Source organism: Aethina tumida, chromosome 7, assembly GCF_024364675.1.
Source record: "Aethina tumida isolate Nest 87 chromosome 7, icAetTumi1.1, whole genome shotgun sequence".
Taxonomy (NCBI): Eukaryota; Metazoa; Arthropoda; class Insecta; order Coleoptera; family Nitidulidae; genus Aethina; species Aethina tumida.
The window spans coordinates 16,634,998-16,656,485 of NC_065441.1; the positions used below are offsets into that span (position 1 = coordinate 16,634,998).

Genomic DNA, 21,488 nt, shown 5'->3' on the forward strand with positions numbered 1-21,488 from the left:
TTAATAAAAAATTGGAATTATTAAATTTTAAAATTTTGAATAAATTCAAAAATGAAAATAATAAATAAAAAATGAAAATAAAAGATCAAGAAAATCTCGAAATCACTAAAATTATTTTATTAAAATTTAAAAATATCCATAAATCTATAATGAAATGCAAATTCAAAAAATGGATATTAAAAATACACATGAAATATTTTATAAAATATTCTACATATTTATTAAAAATTTTTAATGATTTTCAATAAATTAAAAAATGAAATGAATAAATAAAAACTGAAAACAGGAGATCAAGAAAATCTTGAAATCACGACGAAAATTATTTTACCTAAACATAAAAATATCCATAAAATCTAAAAAGGATATGCAAATTAAAAATATGGATAGTTAAAATAAACATGAAATATTTTATAAAATATACATCATATTAATTAAAAAAATTGAGACCTTTAAATTTTAAAATTTTGAACAATTTCAAAAATGAATTGAATAAATAAAAACTGAAAACAGAAGATCAAGAAAACCTCGAAATCAGGTAAAAGACAAAAATTCAATTGAAATATAAATTAATCAATTTATTAAACTTATCTATCCTAATGACTTATTTATTTAACAAATGGTAAAAACTGTTTATAGGCATTTTTTACATAATTAATTTCAATAAAAAGAAGTTTTCTCAGTTAAATCTTGAAAAAAGTTTATAATATTTATTGAGGAAAAAAGTAATAGTGTTATTACAATAATTTAAAATTTACCAATCTCTGTTCTCATAAAACACTTATGTCATGTTACCTCCTGATACTGAAAAAAATACAAAACATTTTTTTTAAATTTAATTATTAATTGATTAATTAATTCAGGTAACGGTTTAAAATGAAAAAAGTATGTTTTTCAAGAGGCATATGTGGTTTTTCAAAGTCTAATCGTAAGTTTTAATTTTAATGAAAACTTCATTTTCACGTGACGCGTTTTTTCGTGTGAACTAACTTAATTAAAAAACATGAAAATCGCTTCCATAAACCCGAAGCAAAGTGCCAGACAAAAAGATGTTACGACACCAGAGAGTAAATTAAAAATACATCGATGGACAAAATTAGCTTGACCATAAATTAAAAGCGACAAAAGGGGCCGCGTGAAACTCGCAAAGTGTAAAAATCATCGAGCCAACTATTCATTCTCGGACACCAAAGTCTCGGGGGATCGATTCCGGCCACCTGCGGAATGTTAGCGGGTTCCATTTCTGATCCGGCATTCAGCTTTCCGCGTGCACAGCCACAAATTTGAATCGGCCGCGTCTTGCGAAATCCAACGGACGCGGGTCCCGACTTCTCGGCCGGATAATTGGGCGTAGGACAGAAGAAACGAGATCAGAACGGCAATTGAGCATTCCGATCGCGTGCAATTAATGCTCGTGCATTGTATAATTAATACAAATAAACAATAACAATGAAGAGTGGATCGTTAAATTTAACGTCGTCGTAACGCCTGGCAAATTTTAGAATGGATAATTAGTGCCTTTTACGTTTAGCGAAATTGCATCCATTACCGGGAATACGTACCTCCTATTTATATTTTTTTATATGTTGCTCAATCAATAATTTATTGCGACCGTTTTGAACTGTATGGATGTCTTATTATAGATTGCGGACGCCTTTAGCCTTGTCCACTTTCCATTGCCTCTTACAACTATAATCGTCGAGATATTTGAAATAGTCAGATATGCATCGCAGATTTAATTAATATATTTTATAGTTGGATGAAATTTAAATAAATAATCCTCTCAAATAGCTGTAACTATAATTGATTCGTTTTGCAACGGAATCGATAAGGGTGTGTACACAAATTGCGACACAAAAAAAATTACACCGTCATAGATCAGGCCGATCAAATGAATTGATCCCATTATAACCAACTGGATTAAATAAAGTACAATGTGGAATAATTGACACTTATTTACTAATTCAATTATTCAATCGGACACGGCATACGCTTATTTTTATTTATATTGTCTGTAAATTTGATTGGATGATAACTTTGAGGTCCGTTTTTATTCTCACACGATGAGTTGCGTACTAAAATAAATATTGACGGTCTGTGCGTTTCTAAATCGGTCATTAATGCTGATCGCCGGCCTAAAAAGGACGCAATATGCAAATACTGTTAGTTATTTCTCTAGGATAAATAAATTTCGCTGGGAAAAAAAGCAAAACAGGTTACGTTGAGCGATAATAAGCGTATGCAAAACAATTAATAACGCATTTTTCCAATAGGCCTGTCTTTGGTGACCAAATACAGCGTTGCTAATTTATGTGCAGCTCGTGGAATTGGTGTGTTTGAGAATATATGTTCCCTGTTAAATACACAACTAACATTAATAACGCTTTCTTGGTTAATTATGTGCAATGTTCGTGCATTCACTATTACACCACACAACCGAACGAATTTAATTCGAATGTGGCACAGGAGATTCCCAACTTGTAACACCGGAACATCCGATTGAAATCCGAAAAGTTTGTCATGAAATTATTAATTTTAAAACGTACATTGTACCAACTGTAAGGTAGAAATCTTGATTTGATTAGTATTTAATGTCAATATAAATAGCTGTCATGTATTTTGCGATTCCCCCATTTAACTCGCTCGACAAAGTGCACGGTGTTTTCAGGTACAGAGCAAAGATTCAGTTAAGCACTATAAAACGATAATTTAGGCAATAGTTTACAAATTTATGTGTTTATCTTCGATAGACACAACGTATAGTAAGATAAGTTTCCTTTATAATAATAAAATATATCAGTTCTTTTATATTTTTTGTTAAAATAATAGTGTACCTCAATCAGGAAATATTTGAGCACGGGGCAAATCCAGACTCTCCATTGGGGAAAAACCGCAGTATAGTACGAATTCATCCAGTGTTACATTTTAATTCTTACTTACTCAACTGTTTTATTAAATTCCCTTCTTGATAAGCATTAATATGGAATTTTTTAGATTGATAATACTTTTGGGACCCTCGATGGTCTGAAATTCTGTAAAGACATATACACTATACAAAGAAATATTGACTGAAGCATTGACAGAAATTAAAGATGGCCGAATGACTGTTTATAGAGCTGGTAGACACTACAAAATACCCAAAAATAGTGACCGAATCTGAGGAAAAAGTGGACAAAAAAGTGAATCCCGAGGAAGAAACACCGTACTTCCGATGGACTGTTAACCTTGAAAAAATGTGGATTTGAATTGTCAAGAAAAGAAATGTTGTTGCTTGTTGGACAGTTTGTCAAAGAATATAAATTGAAAACTCCCTTAAAGATGGAGTACCCGGGGAAGACCTTAAAGAAGGCACAGGATATTGAAACTGTAAATCGAATTTTACACAAATTGTCAAAAAGAACAAAAGTCCCTGAAACTTATAACTTTATAAGAAACGAAATTACGTTTATTGGTTGATAAAAACATTTGTAAATGTGATTTTCGCTGCAATATTAACAGAAAAAAGTTTGGATTCAGTCCATTAATTGCATGAACTGTGTTTGAGGAAACTTCAACAAAGAATAAAAAAGCAATATAAATTTGAGAGATGTCTTCATGACTGAATAAAAATTTGAAATTTTATTTTTATGTTATTTTATTACTAATAATAATTCCGATTTTGTCCTTTAATATAAGAAAGTAAGATTCAATAATTTTTAAACAGGAAGGTACAGTTTTACCCAAATTCCGGGGCAAATTCGCCCTAGCTGCACTGTTTTTAATTTAAATCATGTCTCAGAATATATTTTTAATCTAAATTAATGCAATTTGAAGAATAAAGCAACACTAAGATTATTATTATGTTTAAAAGTAATTTAAAATTAATGTTAGTTTAATCCTAGATAAACATTTGTTTGTTCAAAAATATATCAATTTAAAGTAAACAATTTCTGAGTGGATTTTATCCCACCTTACGTACGAGGCATTCAATTAGTTTAATTGGAGATAAAGCCGGTGATTGAATCGTATGAAATTTATCAACTCGTGATTTATTTAAATGAGACGATATTTAGTGTTGGTAAACATGCGATTTCAAGTTTGACCCGACGAGATTTTGCAATGTAACTCTCTCAGTATGGTTTTTTATTAGTCAGTTTAATCGTATCAGCGGGTTGACCAATCACTTTGGTATGTTTTCAAGTTAAGTCATTAATTAATATGTTGGGTTTCACCTTGGGGAACAATGGCACAAGAAAATTTCGGTTAATGTTAAGAAAAATTCTGCACAATATTAAAATTAAAATATAACCATCTAAAGTTAATTATTTGGGACGCAAACGCCAACCTTCGCTACTTATATCAAAGCGCTTGCGCTTCTACGCTATTTTTAACGAGCACCTTATTGACAAGTGTCCGCTTCAAACGCTCTCAAATATTATTATCGCACCGGGTTAGATATAATGTATGTTTATCGGTTTGCAGTTACACATCAAGATAAACATTTACTTACAAAATGTACTACAAAATAGTGTTGTGTTGTGTTCTGAGTGTTTTACAACTGTGTGACAGCGCTAATATATTGGTAGTAATCCCGACTCCCTCTTACAGCCATCATGTCTCCTTCCAACCAATTTGGAAGGAACTATCCTTACGAGGACACAAAATCACCGTGATAACCGCCAATCCTATGAACGATAAAAAATTAACTAACTTAACTGAAATCGACATTAGTAATATTTATGAATGTGTCGAAAGGTAAATCGCTTACTTTTCAAGCCAACCGTTTTATTTAATAGATTATTTTAGATATAAAATATGGGAATTAATGACTGAAAAGAATTTACTGCGCATATTGGACACCTTGTTAAAATTTCTCTATGAAGGAACAGATATCATATTTAATAACACCCAAGTTCAAGGTCTCCTAAAGGACCCCAACGCAAAATTCGATTTGATATTTTACGAAGCCTCGGCACATATGTGTTTAGCACTAGCCTATAAATTTAAATGTCCTGCTATCGGTATTCAGTCAATGGACCCGCTTCCAATAGTACATGCGATAATGGGCAATCCAACTCATCCTCTAGTCACACCCGATTATAGTCTTAAAATTGAGGATGTTGAAAATATGACTTTCATGGACAGATTGTCTTCGGTCTTCTGTGATTTCTTCAGTGAAATTTTTTTAAAATTTATTGTTTTTCCTTTTATGGACGACATAAATAGAAAATACTTTGGTGACGATATTCCTGATATGAATTCATTAATCGATTTAACTGACATGATTTTCATAATTACCGATCCAATTTTCCACAATATGAGAGCTGTTAATCCCAATACTTTAAATATTGGAGGGGGATTGCACATAAAGCCACCAAAACCGTTACCAAAGGTACATTATTAAGGTTATCTGGTGATCAGTAGTGACTAACATAACAAAATAAAATAAATAAACCTTTGTGTTTTGAAAAATTTCCATAATTATTTGTATTTTAGGATTTAAAACAATACCTAGATGAAGCCGAAGAAGGCGTCATATACTTCAGCCTTGGTTCCAACGTGAAAGGCAATTTTTTGGACGAACAAAGCAAAAAAGCAATTATCAGCGTCTTCTCTCAACTTCCCTATAAAGTATTAATGAAAATCGAATTGGAAAATTATAACATACCGCAAAATATCAAGATCGGAAAATGGCTTCCCCAACAAGATATTTTAAGGCATCCAAATATAAAACTTTTCGTAACACACGGAGGTTTGCAATCTGTTCAAGAAGCTGTAACTAATGGTGTACCCATGGTTGGAATACCATTTTTTGGCGACCAATATAACAATATATTTAAAGGTGTTAAAAAAGGATTTGTCGTCAAAGTCGATAAAGAAAACATCACCGAGGAGTCTTTTAAAGAAGCTCTTTTGGAAGTGTTGAACAATCCAAAGTAAATATCAGATTAATATTGTTCAAAGAAAACTTTTAACATTTTCTATTTTAGATATAAAGAAACAACGTTGAAAATGAAAGAAATAATGTATGATGAGCCAATGACAAGTTTGGAGAAAGTAGTCTGGTGGACTGAGTATGTTTTAAGACACAAAGGAGCAAAACATTTCAAAAGTCATATTACACAAATACCGTTTTATCAGTATTATTTCTTAGATGTTTTTGGGGTTGTAATTTTAGGTCTTTCCATTTTAATTTATGGATTTTATAAGATATTTTGCTTGCTAAGATATTTATGTACACGAATATTTAGCAAAAATAAAACGAAAAATGATTAAGTTATTGTTTCATTTATATTAGGAAATCTTATAAAACGTTTTATTTTAGTATTTCAATACAGCTGTATTATTTATTTAATCAAATTATTTTTAGCATCAAACGTATAATATAAACAAATTTCTACTCTGATTATATGTGCGTTCCAATAGATGTATAATTTCTCGTCGGATCAAATAAAACTTTAACGTTAAATTACGAATATTAAAGCGCTTGCGCTTGTGCGCTATTTTTAGAATTAACGTATTATGTACTGACAAATAACCTATATAAAAACTCTCCTACCATTATCAAACAAGACTAGACATAATGCACACTTATCAGTTGGAAAGTAATATCTATCAATACCCAAACATTCGGTAACAAAATGTGTTATAAATTAGTGTTCTGGTGTGTTATGTGTGTTTTACAAGTATGTGAGAGTGCTAATATATTGGGTGTGATCCCTACTCCTTCATACAGTCATCACGTATCCTTCCAACCTGTTTGGAGGGAATTATCATTAAGAGGTCATAATGTCACTATAATAACTGCTAATCCGATGAATGACCATGAATTAACGAACTTAACTGAAATCGATATTAGTAATATCTATGAATGTGTTGAAAGGTTTGAGGAAGTTTTTGAACAATTTTATATTTTTTTACTTATCTAACATAAATTTTAGATACAAAGTATGGGAGTTAATGTCAGGAAAAAATATATTGTCCTCATTAAACACACTCTTCAAATTCATTTATGACTTCGTAGAAGTTATCTTTACAAATCCCAGAGTTCAAACACTTATAAAAGACCCTAACGTTAAATTCGATTTGGTTTTCTATGAGGCTTCGGCACCTGTGTGTCTAGCACTAGCTCATAAATATAAATGTCCCGCTATTGGCGTTCAATCAATGGATACTCTTCCAACAATACACACATCAATGGGTAATCCAACCCACCCTTTGGTAACACCTGATTATATACTTAAAATAGAGGATGTTGAAAATATGACATTTTTGGATAGATTGTCGGCGTGGTTCTGCGACTTCTTCAATAAAATTCTATTTAAGATTGTAATTTTACCACTTATGAACGATATGAACAGAAAATACTTTGGTGATGACGTTCCCGATGTAAATTCATTAATGCATTTAACTGACATGATTTTCGTAACCACCGACCCTATTTTCCACAACATGAGAGCTGTTAATCCTAACACTCTAACTATTGGAGGAGGGTTTCATATAAAACCACCGAAACCGTTACCAAAGGTTCGTAACATTATACATCAAATAATACGGTTATCTGCCCATCACTATTATTGACTCAGATAACAGAATAATGTTTGCTTTCTGAACAATCGATACGTGACTGTATTTTAGGTCTTGAAACAATACCTAGATGGAGCCAAAGAAGGCGTGATATATTTCAGCCTTGGTTCCAACGTGAAAGGCAATTTTTTGAACGAGCAAAGCAAAAAAGCAATTATCGGCGTCTTCTCCCAACTCCCCTACAAAGTATTAATGAAAATCGAATTGGAAAATTATAACGTACCTCAAAATGTCAAGATTGGAAAATGGTTTCCTCAACAAGATATTTTAAGGCATCCAAATATAAAACTTTTCATAACACACGGAGGGTTGCAATCAGTGCAAGAAGCTGTGACTAATGGTGTACCCATGGTTGGAATACCATTTTTTGGTGACCAATATAATAATATATTTAAAGGTGTTAAAAAAGGATTTGCCGTCATAGTCGACAAAGAAAACGTCACGGAGGAATCTTTTAAGGAAGCTCTTTTGGAAGTATTGACCAATCCAAAGTAAATATTAGATTCATATTGTTTGAAGAAAATATAACATTTTCTATTGTAGATATAAAGAAACAACGATGAAAATGAAGGAAATAATGTATGATGAGCCAATGACAAGTTTGGAAAAAGTAGTCTGGTGGACTGAGTATGTTTTAAGACACAAAGGAGCAAAACATTTCAAAAGTCATATTCCACATATACCATTTTATCAGTATTATTTTATTGACGTTTATGGGGTTGTTATTTTGAGTCTATCAATTTTAATTTATGTATTTTATAAGATATTTTGCTTACTAAGATATTTATGTAGAAAAATGTTTGGAAAAAATAAAACGAAAAATGATTAAGTTATTGTTTCATTTATAGTATTGCTCATTTTTTTAATTTCTCTAACGGTTCCTAAATTGGGATCTACTGTAAAATATTTGTTAGCACGTTTGAGTGTAGTATTTCAAGACTATTTCTATTAAATCAAACAAATTATTTTTGGTATCCAATATATAGACAAAGTTTCCGTGCAATAATAGAATCATGTTAAAGATAATTTCTTGTTAATTCAAGTTAAATAACTCGCATAAACGCTAACCTTAAATTGCGTACATTAAGACGCTTGCGCTTCTGTGGTATTTTTAGAGTTCACGCATAATACAAATAATCGTTATAAAACTCTCTAAAATCATTATCAAACAAGAATAGATATAATGCACACTTATCGGTCCGAAAGTACTATCGGTCATTATCAAAACATACAATATCAAAATGAGTTACAAAATAGTGTTGTGTTGTATTGTGGGTGTTTTACAAATAAGTGATAGTGCTAATATATTGGGTTTAATCCCAACTCCATCATACAGTCATCAAGTTGCCTTCCAACCAATTTGGAGGGAATTATCTTTGAGAGGCCACAATGTCACTATAATAACTGCTAATCCGATGAATGATCCCAAATTAACCAACATAACTGAAATCGACATTAGTAATATTTATGAATGTGTTGAAAGGTGAAACAGTTACTTAAACCACAACTTTACCCTTTTTTACTTAACTAATACATAATTTTAGATATAAAGTATGGGAGTTAATGTCAGGAAAGAATGTATTATCCATATTGAACACTCTCTTAAAATTTATTTATGACTTAGTAGATGTTATTTTTACCAATCCTAAAGTGCAACCACTTATAAAAGACCCTCAGGTTAAGTTCGATTTGGTTTTGTACGAGGCTTCGGCACCTATGTGTTTAGCACTGGCCCATAAATATAAATGTCCTGCTATTGGTATTCAATCATTGGATCCACTTCCAATAGTACATGCAGTGATGGGTAATCCAACTCACCCTTTAGTAACACCTGATTATATGCTTAAAATTGAGGATGTTGAAAATATGACATTTTTGGATAGATTGTCGGCGTGATTCTGCGACTTCTTCAATAAAATTCTATTTAAGATTGTAATTTTACCACTTATGAACGATATGAACAGAAAATACTTTGGTGATGACACCCCTAACCACTAGTCCTATTTTTCATAACATGAGAGCTATTAATCCTAATACTATAACTATTGGAGGAGGACTACACATACAACCACCAAAACCTCTACCAAAAGTACGTAAAAAATATTCTGAAAAATTTTGATGATAAAAAGTTGAATTTCAGAATTTAAAACAGTATCTAGATGAGGCAAAGGAAGGCGTGATTTATTTTAGTCTTGGTTCCAACGTGAAAGGCAACTTTTTAAATGATGAAAGCAAAAAAGCAATTATGAACGCATTTTCTCAGCTTCCTAACAAGGTACTAATAAAAATCGACTTGGAAAATATTAATGTCTCACGAAATGTGAGGGTGGAAAAATGGCTTCCCCAGCAAGATATTTTAAGACATCCTAATATGAAACTGTTTGTAACACAAGGTGGATTACAATCCGTACAAGAAGCTGTAACTAACGGTGTACCGATGGTTGGAATACCATTTTTTGGCGATCAATACAATAATATCTTTAAAAGTGTTAAAAAAGGATTTGCCGTCATGGTGGACAAAGGAAACATCACAACGGAGTCTTTCAAAGAAGCTCTTTTGGAGGTGTTGAAGAATCCGAAGTAGATAATAGATTAACATTGTTACAAAGAAAATTTTAACATGTTCTGTTATAGATATAAAGAAACAGTAATAGAAATGAAAGAACTAATGTACGATGAACCAATGTCAAGTTTGGAAAAAGTGATCTGGTGGACTGAATACGTTTTAAGGCATAATGGAGCAAAACCTTTCAAAAGTCATATTCCACACATACCATTTTATCAGTATTATTTCCTTGATATTTATGGGGTTATAATTTTAAGTCTCTCAATTTTAATCTATGTATTTTATAAAATAATTTGCTTTCTAAGATATTTATGTAGAAATATATTTAGAAAAAATAAAGTGAAATCTGATTAACTATTTTAATTTTTTGTTTTATTTATTTAATTATCTAATATCTACAGTTCCTACATTGGAAAATATTATATATTTATTAGTATTTGAATATTTTCAATATTTTATTTTTGGGGTTATAGTAATTTTAAGTTTGTTTAATAACATTATTAAGAAATCTGTGAAGAAACATGTTTTTAAAAAATAAAACGTTACATAATGTTTTATTATTATTATTACAATAATATGTTATTAACTTCATATTATTATTCGTTTTAATTGCGCTACAAAATATTTATAAGTTGTTTGAAATTGTTTTTCCCAGATTTTGGGTTAATACTATAATTCAAAAATTTTTTGTCAGTAAATTAAATATAAAAATTGACAATCTATTTTAACATCAGTAATGTACACATAAAGATTTTCAATAATTCATCCATTAATTCTTCTAGATGAATCATCAATATTACAAAAGATTAAATTTTTGTTTATTCATGGCTCTCTTTCAAATTTCCCAGTTATCACCCACATTAGTATGTAAACTACTTAACAAATTAAATAATACTCTTATCAGACAGATATCAGATTATATATAATTATAAGCTGTAGTTCACTTATCATCATTTTATTTTTGAATAGATCCCACAACAAAAATGATCTTCAAATCAGTGTTCTGTGTCGTGACTGTTTTGCAACTATGTGAAGGTGCCAAGATCTTAGGTATTATCCCAACACCTTCGTACAGCCATCAACTTGCGTTTCAACCAATTTGGAGGGAATTATCTTTAAGAGGTCATAATGTTACTGTGATAACTGCAAATCCGTTGAACGACCCCAAACTGATCAATCTGACCGAAATCAACATCAGCACTGTTTATGATTGTATAAAAAGGTAAAACAATTCTTTATTATATTGTTATTGTTGTACAATTTTTATGTTATATATTGTTTTAGAAATAACGTTTGGGATTTGGCGGCTAACAAAAACATTCTGTTCTTAATAAACTCCTTTATAGAATTAATGCGTGACTGGTCGGAGGTGATTTTAAGTCACCCTCAAGTACAACAACTTATAAAGGACCCGAGTTTTAATTTTGATCTAGTTTTTTACGAAGCTTTATCACCAGTTTCTTTGGCTTTTGCCTATAAATATAAATGTCCTGCAATTGGGATGGCGTCAATGGATGTTCCCTTTATGTACCACCAGGCAATGGGAAATCCTACACATCCTCTAGTGTCGCCGGATTATAATCTTAAAATAGAAGATACTGAAAACATGAGTTTCTTTGATAGATTTACAGCAGTGTTCTCAGACTTCGTCGGCAACGTATTAGTAAGGGTATTGTTCACTCCTGTTCTGAATGATGTACACAAAAAACATTTCGGTGAAGATTTTCCTGATGTATATGACCTTTTTAATTTGACGGACATTATTTTTACCACTACTAATCCCATTTTTAATAATATACGACCTGTTAATCCTAACACATTCACCATTGGAGGAGGACTGCATATCCAAAAACCGAAACCACTACCAAATGTAAGTAACAAGTGCTATTTATCAAATAATGGATAAATAACAACTGATTTAAACAAGGTTGATAATTGATTTTAGGATTTAAAACAATATCTAGATGGTGCAAACGATGGCGTGATATACTTTAGCCTAGGGTCAAATGTTAAAGGTAGCCTTTTGACCGAACAAAGCAAAACCGCAATTATGAACGTGTTTTCCCAACTACCACAAAAAGTATTAATGAAATGCGACTGGGAAAACATTACGATACCACAAAATGTTAAAGTGGAAAAATGGCTTCCTCAACAAGACCTTTTAAGACATCCAAATATAAAACTATTTGTTACCCAAGGTGGTTTACAATCCTTGCAGGAGGCTATAACTAATGGTGTCCCGATTGTCGGAATACCATTTTTTGGTGATCAATACAGTAATGTTTTTAGAAGTGTCAAAAAAGGATTTGCTGTTAGACTTAACAAAGATGACATTACTGAAGAATCTTTTAAAGGGGCTGTTTTAGAAGTCTTAAATAATCCAAAGTAATTATTTATCTAAAATTGTTACGAATAATATTTTTAAATCGTTATATTTTAGATACAAAGAAACAGCGATAAAAATGGGGCAAATCATGTACGATGAACCAATGACAAGTTTGGAAAAAGTGATATGGTGGACCGAATACGTTATAAGGCACAAGGGAGCTCAACATTTAAAAAGTAATGCTCCACGTTTACCATTTTATCAGTATTATCTTTTAGATGTTATTGGAATTGTTCTTTTAAGCTTCTTAGTTTTAATTTATGTACTGTATAAGTTGTTTTGTGTATTAAGGTTTTTGTGGCGCAGTGTATTAAAAATATTTAAAACTAAACAAGATTAAACATATTAAAATGTTTTTTAATTTATTCTAATATTTTTTTCATACCAATTATAAATTATTTATTATTTTTGTAACAGCTGAATATTTATGTCAAATCTTGAATATTTATATTTCTAATTGTAATGCAGTTTAATAAACAATAATCAATCATCGAAGTTGTTGCTTCGTGTTTTTTTAATCTAATCACCGTTGATTAATGACCCACAAACTCTAAAAAGTTCACTGATTGACAAATAGATTTAAATATGGATATTAAAAATAATGATCAAGTATTGTATAAATTAACATTGAAGTGTTTTTTAGTATTCAAATTGTAATTCTGTACACAACGAAATATTCGAATAATTCCAAACATCCAATTACGAGATTAATCAACACCAACATGGTTAACCTATAAACATTTACCATAAAAAATGTGTGTTTATAAGTTATTATTAAATAGAATATGCCAATAAAATCAAGGTAAGAGCAACTAATTTTGCAAATTTGAATATTCCACATATTAGGATAAAAATACCATTATAAGTCACCAGCAAAATGACCAGGCGAGTTAAACTGCTTAATATGCACCAATTCAATTTTTTATGTGCATATTTAAATCAAATTGGCAATCAAATGAGTTTTCACTGGGCGATAATTATAAGTGTAGATCACACTTGTGGGCATACACCGATTAATCAAGCCTGCTTACGGGTTATTTGTCATGCGATTAAAACATAATTTAAAAATTAATTAGTCACGTTCGGAATTAGAAACTGACAAAAAATTCTTATACACGTTCAATTTACGCCCTAAAAAAATTGTTTTCAGGCACGATTCTCGAGTGAATTTATATCCTTATAGGTGAGTTCGTTGTTTTCTGTCACAATAGATTTTTCCCATCTATTGATGAACGATGGAATCCGTGTAGTGCAATCCGCGTGCATCACATACAAGATTAAAATTCAATTGCGTTTTCGGAATTGTAAACTGAAAAGGTCTTCGCAGAACAACGAGAACTTAAATGGCCAGTATTAATTATGGTTGGAGTTAAATGTCACAAAACTATACCAAAATGAAACAAAAATTATTGCGACAAACACCTAGTTTGTAACTGTTCCATGGCTTTAAGTGGGCATTATTTCAAAAATTTTATATCGACAAATCTTTAAAGTGAGAGTGGACAATGTGCAACTTTCACAATTAAAAAAAAATGAAAATATTTTGAAATGGGCTCCGTTTTGTTCAGTTTATTGCGGTTATAAATACAATGGGAAATTAAATTAAAATCGGCTTCACACCTATACTTATTGTTGAATGTTTAATTATTGGACTGCATTTAAAAATTACAATGAACATTGTCATAACAAAAGTAATTCAATATTGGAACAATAGTTTATACGAAAAAAACACTTGGAGTAATTTTTTACTGTAGAATTAGAAACGGTTTTTTAAAGTTAATTACTTTTTCTAACATATCTTTCATATTTAAGTAAATTAGAGCACATGAAGACATATTCTAGTCTGTAACAATAGTATTTTTCTTCTAAAATAAAAATATCTCTTTTTCTTGGATGTATAGAGGAACATTATATAAACATTTTGAGCTCATAAAGAAACATATTACTGTACCACAAAACATCTTGAAATTGCTTCCTCAACAAGACATTTCAAGATATTTGAATATAAATATATACAATATTTAGAAGCTGTAATTAATTGTGTACGGATTATCGAAACACCATTTTTTGGTGATTAATATAGCAATATTCTTACGAATGTTAAAAAGGGTTTATTTGTTATAGTTTATAAAGAATCTTCTAAAGAAATCTTCTATTAGAAATTTCAAATAGTCTAAAGTAATTATTTATTTTAAATTATTAAAAAGAGTTTTGAAATTGTTGTATTGTGGGTACAAAGAAACAGCGTTAAAAACATGTCCGATGAGCCCATGACAAGTTTGGCAAAATTATATGGTGGGCATTTATCATTTTATCAGTATTATCTTTTGGATGTTATTGGACTTGTTATATTAAGCCTCTTAGTTTTAATTTGTGTTTTTTTAAATCGATTTATCCTTAAGGTTTCTGCAAAAATAAAAAAAGAGATTAACCATATTTAAAAATTAATTAATTTCTTTCTATACGATTATAAATTATTTATTATTTTTTTTAAAACCCAAATATTTATGTCAAAACTTGAATATTTACATTTCTAATTGTAATGCAGACAAATAAACAATAATCAATCACCAAAGTGTGTTTATAAATAAATCTAACATCATTGATTGAGTATTGCCATAACGAAAGTAATTCATGTAACAAATTCCATATTGAAATACTTGATATTTTTAAGTGGAATTTGCTGTAGTTTGTTTTAAATTATAAAGAAAAGGCAGACGACTATTCTAAATCATCTATCGAGTTAGCTGTAATAGTTACGTGACTATGTATAATTATATGTAAGGAAGTTATTATTCTTTTCAATATTTCTAACTTAAAAGTATTAAGAAACTAAATAAAAACCAAACCAAAAAATTCTTTATGTTCTTCCATGTATACAAGTATGATTTTTATAATAAATACTGTATTTTTCTATATTAAAATTTATTAAAATCTGATACGATTGATTGAGCATTATCATAATAAAAGTAATTAATGTTTTTAACAGTATTTTATAAAAAAAAAATAATTGGAGTAAATCTGTAGAATTCGAAAATGTTAATGGTTATTAAAGTTAAGCAGGAAAAATTAAGTAGATTGAAGCTTATGTAGACATATATTGGTCTCTAAAAATGATATTTTTCAGTGGAATATGCTCTAGTTTCTTTTAGATCATAGAGAAAAGACAGAAGACCATTTTAAACTATTTATCGAGATCATAGATGTAATAGTTACGTAACTGTAAACTGTGAAACAAGTTATATTTTTCCTTTTTTTCGATATTTTCAAACTATAAGGTTTTAAGAAACTAAATAAAAACAAACCAAAAAATTCTTCTTTTTCCTACCATGTATTCAAATTCAATATTGGAATACTATTTTTTAAAAAAAAAACACTTGCAGTAAAACTATCTGTAGAATTCGAAAATATTAACGATTATTAAAGTTTAGACAACAAGACAAAAAATTTAAATAGATTAAAACTTATAATGACAGAAAGCCATTTTAAAATATTTTTCTAGATCATAGCTGTAATAGTTATGTAACTATGTATAATTAAATGTAAAACAAGTTATTTTTTCGTCATCTTTTCAATAATTTCATATTTTTAGTATTAAGAAACTAAATCAAAATAAACCAAAATTTTCTTTTTTCTTCCATGTATTCAAATTTAATATTGAAACACTTTTTTAGTCTGTAAAAATGATATTTGCTGTAGTATCTTTTAGATTATAGAGAATAGACAGACGAAAAATTTAAGTAGATTGAAGATAATGGAGACCTATATTGGACTGTAAAAATGATGTTTTTCAATGGAATTTCCTCTAGTTCCTTTTAGATTATAGGGAAAAGACAGACAACCATATATAAATACCTATCGAGATCATAGCAGTAACAGTTATGTGACTATGTATAATTAAATGTACAACAATGTTATTATTTCGCCTTCTTTTCAAGATTTTCTAACATTAAAGTATTAAGAAATTAAATAAAGACAAATAAAAAAAAATTCATTTCTTCCATGCATTCAAGGTTCTTTTACATTTTGAGCTCATGCAGATACATTTAACATAAAGTTTATAATAAATACAATCATTATATCAAACTAGGGTATTACATTGCTTTTCTATATTGAAATTTATTATAATCTGTAAATTAATATTAAAACGAAAACATATGTTTGTCCTAATAAATAAAAATAAAAACAGCGAATAAGTGACCGATCGCGACAGATGTGTAATAATGGATTTAAGCCGATTTCAAAATAAATCTCGTTAAAAAATCTGGTTGGAACGTTTTGTGACCCGGTCAGTCTTGAAATTACATATAATTTGCATTCGGTTACTCCCTCAAAATTTGCCGCAAAATTCAGAATCGCTCATTACGCGATTGATTAATGGGGCTATTACTTAAACAGCGCAAACTTAAAATTAACCTTAACAAGAAAGATACATTACACCTTTTTAATAAAGAAAAAGGTCGTGTCAAATTTATCGCGCGTTAAATTGTATAACGCCTTGTTTTGGGTTCTTGCCAAAAGTTCTTTTTTTCCTTTTGGCCTGTCAACGAATTTTGCAACCAACAACTAGGTACTAATCATACGATGGTTTTTGCATTGAGATTAATGCCGTTATAAATAACCCACACAATTACCTACTGTACAAACATGACAGAGACACCGACATATTTATCGTGGAAAAAAATCAAAACACATGCGACTCTATCCATCTACTGACGCAAATCAATGCAAAAAACTGTAGTAAACTATCGATGTAACCGAACCGAACGATAAAGCATCTGGCTGACAGTGGGGCACAATGATATGTTGTTTGGGACATTCCTTAGACAATGTTCGAGCTGGTAATTGATAAGTCAATGGGACTATTATGCGAACGAATGCCGAAATGGTCGTGTTACAACATCGACACGAGATGCACGAGTGATCCGGTAATTGGGGGGAACCATTTATTCTCGGAATGAATGGAACGAGATCTAAACTGTTTGTGTTCGGATCCCTCAATTGATGCTTGTGTTGAAGAGCTGGTCCGGAGATTTCCTTCCACTTGGCGTACGTGTTGTTTGATTTTAGGCTTCGAATAGAATAAATGGCGTTTATCACATGACCTACATAATTAACTGTTTTGCGTTAAGCATACGGGCGAAATTGATTGCTTTGGAAACACATTTGCAACACATTTGAGCTAATTTCAATTTTATTGCGTTTATGTGTGTTTTTATTTTTATATATAGATTCATCATTGGTTATTTCCAAACTAAATATTTATTCAATTTCGTTATTGAAGTGTTGATTTTTTTTAATAGAATGAATATTACTATAAATAAAGCAGACAGGAAATTATATTAAGTGCTTGTTTTGAATGAATTAAAACAAACAATTCAGTTATTATTTGATGTATCCGTCTATTATTATTAGCAGTTCAACAGTTTACTTATCAAAATAATTAAATAGTGTTATTTCTTGACTTTTAATTTATAAAATTATGAAATTGAACTTAACTATTGAGTAATGGTAATTTTTGCCACTTTCTAGTCCTGATATCCATTAATCACAACGGCTTTCAAACCTCCTACTTGAAAACTGTATCGATTGAGTTGATTTGAATGTGAATACATTATGTTTGTAAACAATTAGTCCGACAATATGGAACAATAGCAACCACTACATCCTGATATCAATAATAAAAACGTGCGTTGCTCAGATAATGGACGGGCTAAAATTAGATGTTCCTGTAATTGTTTCCTGTAGTTCGTGCACTGAAACGAATTTTTAAATTTGTTCCACTCGAATATATAAATTAAAAAACTAAAAAAATAGCAACTTGACATTGCTATTATAAATTTATTTGTAATTGATATCAAAGTAGGTAAGGAAATGAAATATTTTTGAAATAACGAGCTAATTTAAATTTGGCCTCGCTATTTTAAATTGGCAAGTTGGAATTGTTTATTTTTGCAACCTGTTAATATAAGAAAAATGCAAAATTGTACTAAACAATTTGTTTCGTTTAGAATAATTATATTTTGAACGACTTAAATAAGTTGTGCACAGATAAGAATTAACGTAACGAAATAACTTGAAAGCTTATGTGTACAAATAAAATTATGAACGATAAATAAACAAATGAGATAACAAATAACTAGTTAAATATTTGTAATTATTCAAATATTAATAATTTTTGAAATTTAAATTTGTGTACTTAAAAATTGTTTCAAAATATTAATTAATTTCTTGATTATAAATTAGGAAAGATACAGTTAGATATTTAATCATCTATCATTTACTTAAATAATTTATTGTTTTATTTGCCAATATTTAACATACAAGTTAAATAAAAATATTTAGAAAATATGAATATGAAATATATTTCATTTAAAATTTCCTACTTTAAGTATAAAATTAATTAATGATATTAAATGCAACCACATTTAGCCTTGGTACAAATATTAAAATAATCTACGTTGATTAATTAATAGTAACATATTGTAGAAATACATACTGTTAAGTATAAAAAACAGATTTGTTTACAGTGTGTAAATAAAAATACTAACTTTTTAATAAAATAATCCACGAAATATAAATAATTCCTTCGAGTAAACACCAAACAAAACCGAGAACAGCAAACCGCACACAAAGTACACAAAGTATAACCGGCACGTGCACAGCTGAAAAAGTGAGAAACTGAAAAACCGAACTGAAACGCGACACGGAGGAAACGGATCGGGTCCAAAGCTGGCGGTGTTTTAGCCAGAACTAAAGTGCGGATCCGGTGACGGCCCACACATAAACACAACGCAAATGTTGCGTTAACGTTGTTGGTCCCCGATTTTGTGCTCGCAAACGGCGGACGGACGGATCCGTTTCAGGACCGATTGCCGGACAACAATCGAAAATTTCGTCGGTGGGGAAGTCCAAAATTGAATTTGAAAAGGTGGCCTACGGACGGGGAAGAATGGGATAAATACGTAACTGTTTTAATTAATAATTTACGAATTTAGGACTGGTAACTGTAAATACAACTTTCGGAAAAACTTTGATGAACTGATTTTTTGTTACCTTCGATTAAGTTAAACTGAATTATAAATAATATTAATTAATTATTATAATAAGACAAATCAGAATTAAAACATGTCAATTAAAGATAATTAATACCTATATTAGTCCTACAAAATACACAAAAACTAGTTTGAGCTTTTACGAGATTTTAGAAATAAAATAAATATAAACACACATATTTATTTATTTATTATTAATTAATGCCATAATATAGTTATTATGTCATTTTTGTAATGTGTATTGGAACTACTTTAAGGTTTTTGTTTTTGATTAATTGATGTAAGAAAAGTTCTAGTTTTTTTGTATTTATTGCAACTACAAACTAAATTGTGCTTTAAAATTTATCTACAAGTTGCTAGAAATAGCTATTTATAATGATAAGAAATAAAATAATAGTTTCTAAGGATTATTAACAAAAAAATAAATTTATTTCTAATAAATAGAGTCGAACATTTCCAACAATTATATGATTTATATATAGTTAGTCTCAAAATTTACAAAAAATTATTAAACAATCACTTCTTATTTTTTATATTTTTATACTCATTTTTCTTATCTTTTGTAATTAATTTTAACAATAAAAGAGTAAAATTAAATCACATAAACTTACACTTTTAATAAAATAATTTAAAAACCATTAATATGTTTAATATTTGCTGAAAATTTAGTTTAGAAACTTTGTCTTTCATTCAGTTTGACTGTAATTTAGAAAAAACATGTATTTTTACACTTTTATACACTTTTCTTATCTTTTGTAATTAATTTTAATAGTAAAAGAGTAAAATTAAATCTTATTAACTAAATCTTTTAATAAATTAATTTAAAAACTATTCATATGTTTAATATTTGCTGATAATTTAATTTAGAAACTTTGTCTTTCATACAGTTTGAATGTAATTTACAAAAAACATGTATTTTTACACTTTTATACATTTTTCTCACCTTTTGTAATTGATTTTAATAGTAAAAGAGTAAAATTAAATAATATAAACTTACACTTTCAATAAATTAATTTAAAAATCATTGATATGTTTAATATTTGCTGAAAATTTACTTTTTGAACTTTACTTTTATTATTATTATTATTAATATTATGTTATTATGTAACTAAGAAATTTAATTCAATCTAAACGTATTAGAAATATTAAAATAAAAAAATACAATTTAATTAACATCCAAGGGCTCAAAGCACCGTTAACATTTTCCCATCGATTTTATGGTAACTGTAATTGTCTTAATGAGTCGAAGACGTCCAATAAGATTTGTATCACATCATACATCGGCCGCATTAACGACGCGATTGCACGATAAATTCGTTCCGTCTAATTTTCCAATGCTGATTCGTCGAAACGGTGGCCGTCTTTCATCATTATCGAACTGCATTGCTCGCATCGCTTTCTTGGGAGCGCATCTCGTGTTTTCTCTAATGTTTTGTCGGTTTAAGTAACACCTTTTAATTTTATTGACTTTTTATGCCATAAAATAGGTAATAATTAAGAAACATTTTAAATATGCGCCGTGCAAACTTTAAAAACAGTGATTTGTTGACGGGAACATAATTAAGTCCGGAATGCAATGACAAATGCTAAATAACACCCATAACCACCAGTCGTGGTATAATTTTCCGCCTATTGACGTCTGTATTAAATTACAATGGAACGTCATCATTTTTCAACCTATCACAAATTATTGTTTATTATTATATCAATATTTTTGTTTCAAGAAAACGTTGACTCATGAACAGTTATTATAGCTATAATATTTCTTCGTGTAAAGAATGTCCAAAGGGCAATTAATCCTTGTGTAGAAATTCTCGATCCTTATCACATCAATGATAAATATCGTCGTTGAAACTATTTGCATGCAATACCCAGTATGTGATTTACTGTTATGACCTTTCTGATATATGAGTTTTAA

General features: G+C 29.5%; 5 protein-coding genes and 1 long non-coding RNA gene across 12 annotated transcripts in view; 5 read left to right on the top strand and 1 right to left on the bottom strand.

The window, feature by feature from the left end:
- The window catches only part of LOC109603110 (inositol-trisphosphate 3-kinase B), a 54,502-nt gene that overhangs the window by 22,422 nt on the left and 10,592 nt on the right, over positions 1-21,488 (bottom strand). The gene's annotated exons all lie outside the window — the stretch shown is intronic.
- LOC126266323 (uncharacterized) lies at positions 2,492-3,620 on the top strand. The gene is made up of 2 exons (XR_007548737.1): positions 2,492-2,665; positions 2,992-3,620. It is a non-coding gene; the product is annotated as an uncharacterized LOC126266323 (long non-coding RNA).
- Positions 4,258-8,938, top strand: LOC109603107 (UDP-glucosyltransferase 2). 4 transcript variants are annotated; one of them, XM_049970205.1, is made up of 5 exons: positions 4,258-4,731; positions 4,783-5,368; positions 5,473-5,728; positions 7,871-8,054; positions 8,107-8,409. In XM_049970205.1, the coding sequence occupies exons 1-5, from the start codon at positions 4,490-4,492 to the stop codon at positions 8,390-8,392; spliced, it is 1,554 nt and encodes a 517-aa protein (XP_049826162.1). In that variant the 5' UTR covers positions 4,258-4,489; the 3' UTR covers positions 8,393-8,409. The 4 variants fall into 4 exon arrangements, with proteins under 4 accessions (XP_049826162.1, XP_049826161.1, XP_049826160.1 ...); XM_049970204.1 differs by having other exon boundaries at positions 4,263-4,731; positions 5,473-5,818; positions 7,961-8,054; XM_049970203.1 differs by lacking the exons at positions 7,871-8,054; positions 8,107-8,409 and adding an exon at positions 5,967-6,252 and having other exon boundaries at positions 4,368-4,731; positions 5,473-5,912.
- Positions 8,955-9,459, top strand: LOC109603899 (UDP-glycosyltransferase UGT4-like). Its single transcript, XM_020020399.2, has 2 exons — positions 8,955-9,046; positions 9,108-9,459. Exons 1-2 carry the CDS (start codon positions 8,979-8,981, stop codon positions 9,457-9,459), a joined length of 420 nt encoding a protein of 139 aa, XP_019875958.2. The 5' UTR covers positions 8,955-8,978.
- Positions 9,515-10,178, top strand: LOC126266322 (UDP-glucosyltransferase 2-like). The gene is made up of 2 exons (XM_049970206.1): positions 9,515-9,652; positions 9,704-10,178. Exons 1-2 carry the CDS (start codon positions 9,542-9,544, stop codon positions 10,145-10,147), a joined length of 555 nt encoding a protein of 184 aa, XP_049826163.1. The 5' UTR covers positions 9,515-9,541; the 3' UTR covers positions 10,148-10,178.
- Positions 10,867-13,010, top strand: LOC109603108 (UDP-glucosyltransferase 2-like). The gene is made up of 4 exons (XM_020019563.2): positions 10,867-11,351; positions 11,414-11,999; positions 12,075-12,514; positions 12,570-13,010. The coding sequence occupies exons 1-4, from the start codon at positions 11,113-11,115 to the stop codon at positions 12,853-12,855; spliced, it is 1,551 nt and encodes a 516-aa protein (XP_019875122.2). The 5' UTR covers positions 10,867-11,112; the 3' UTR covers positions 12,856-13,010.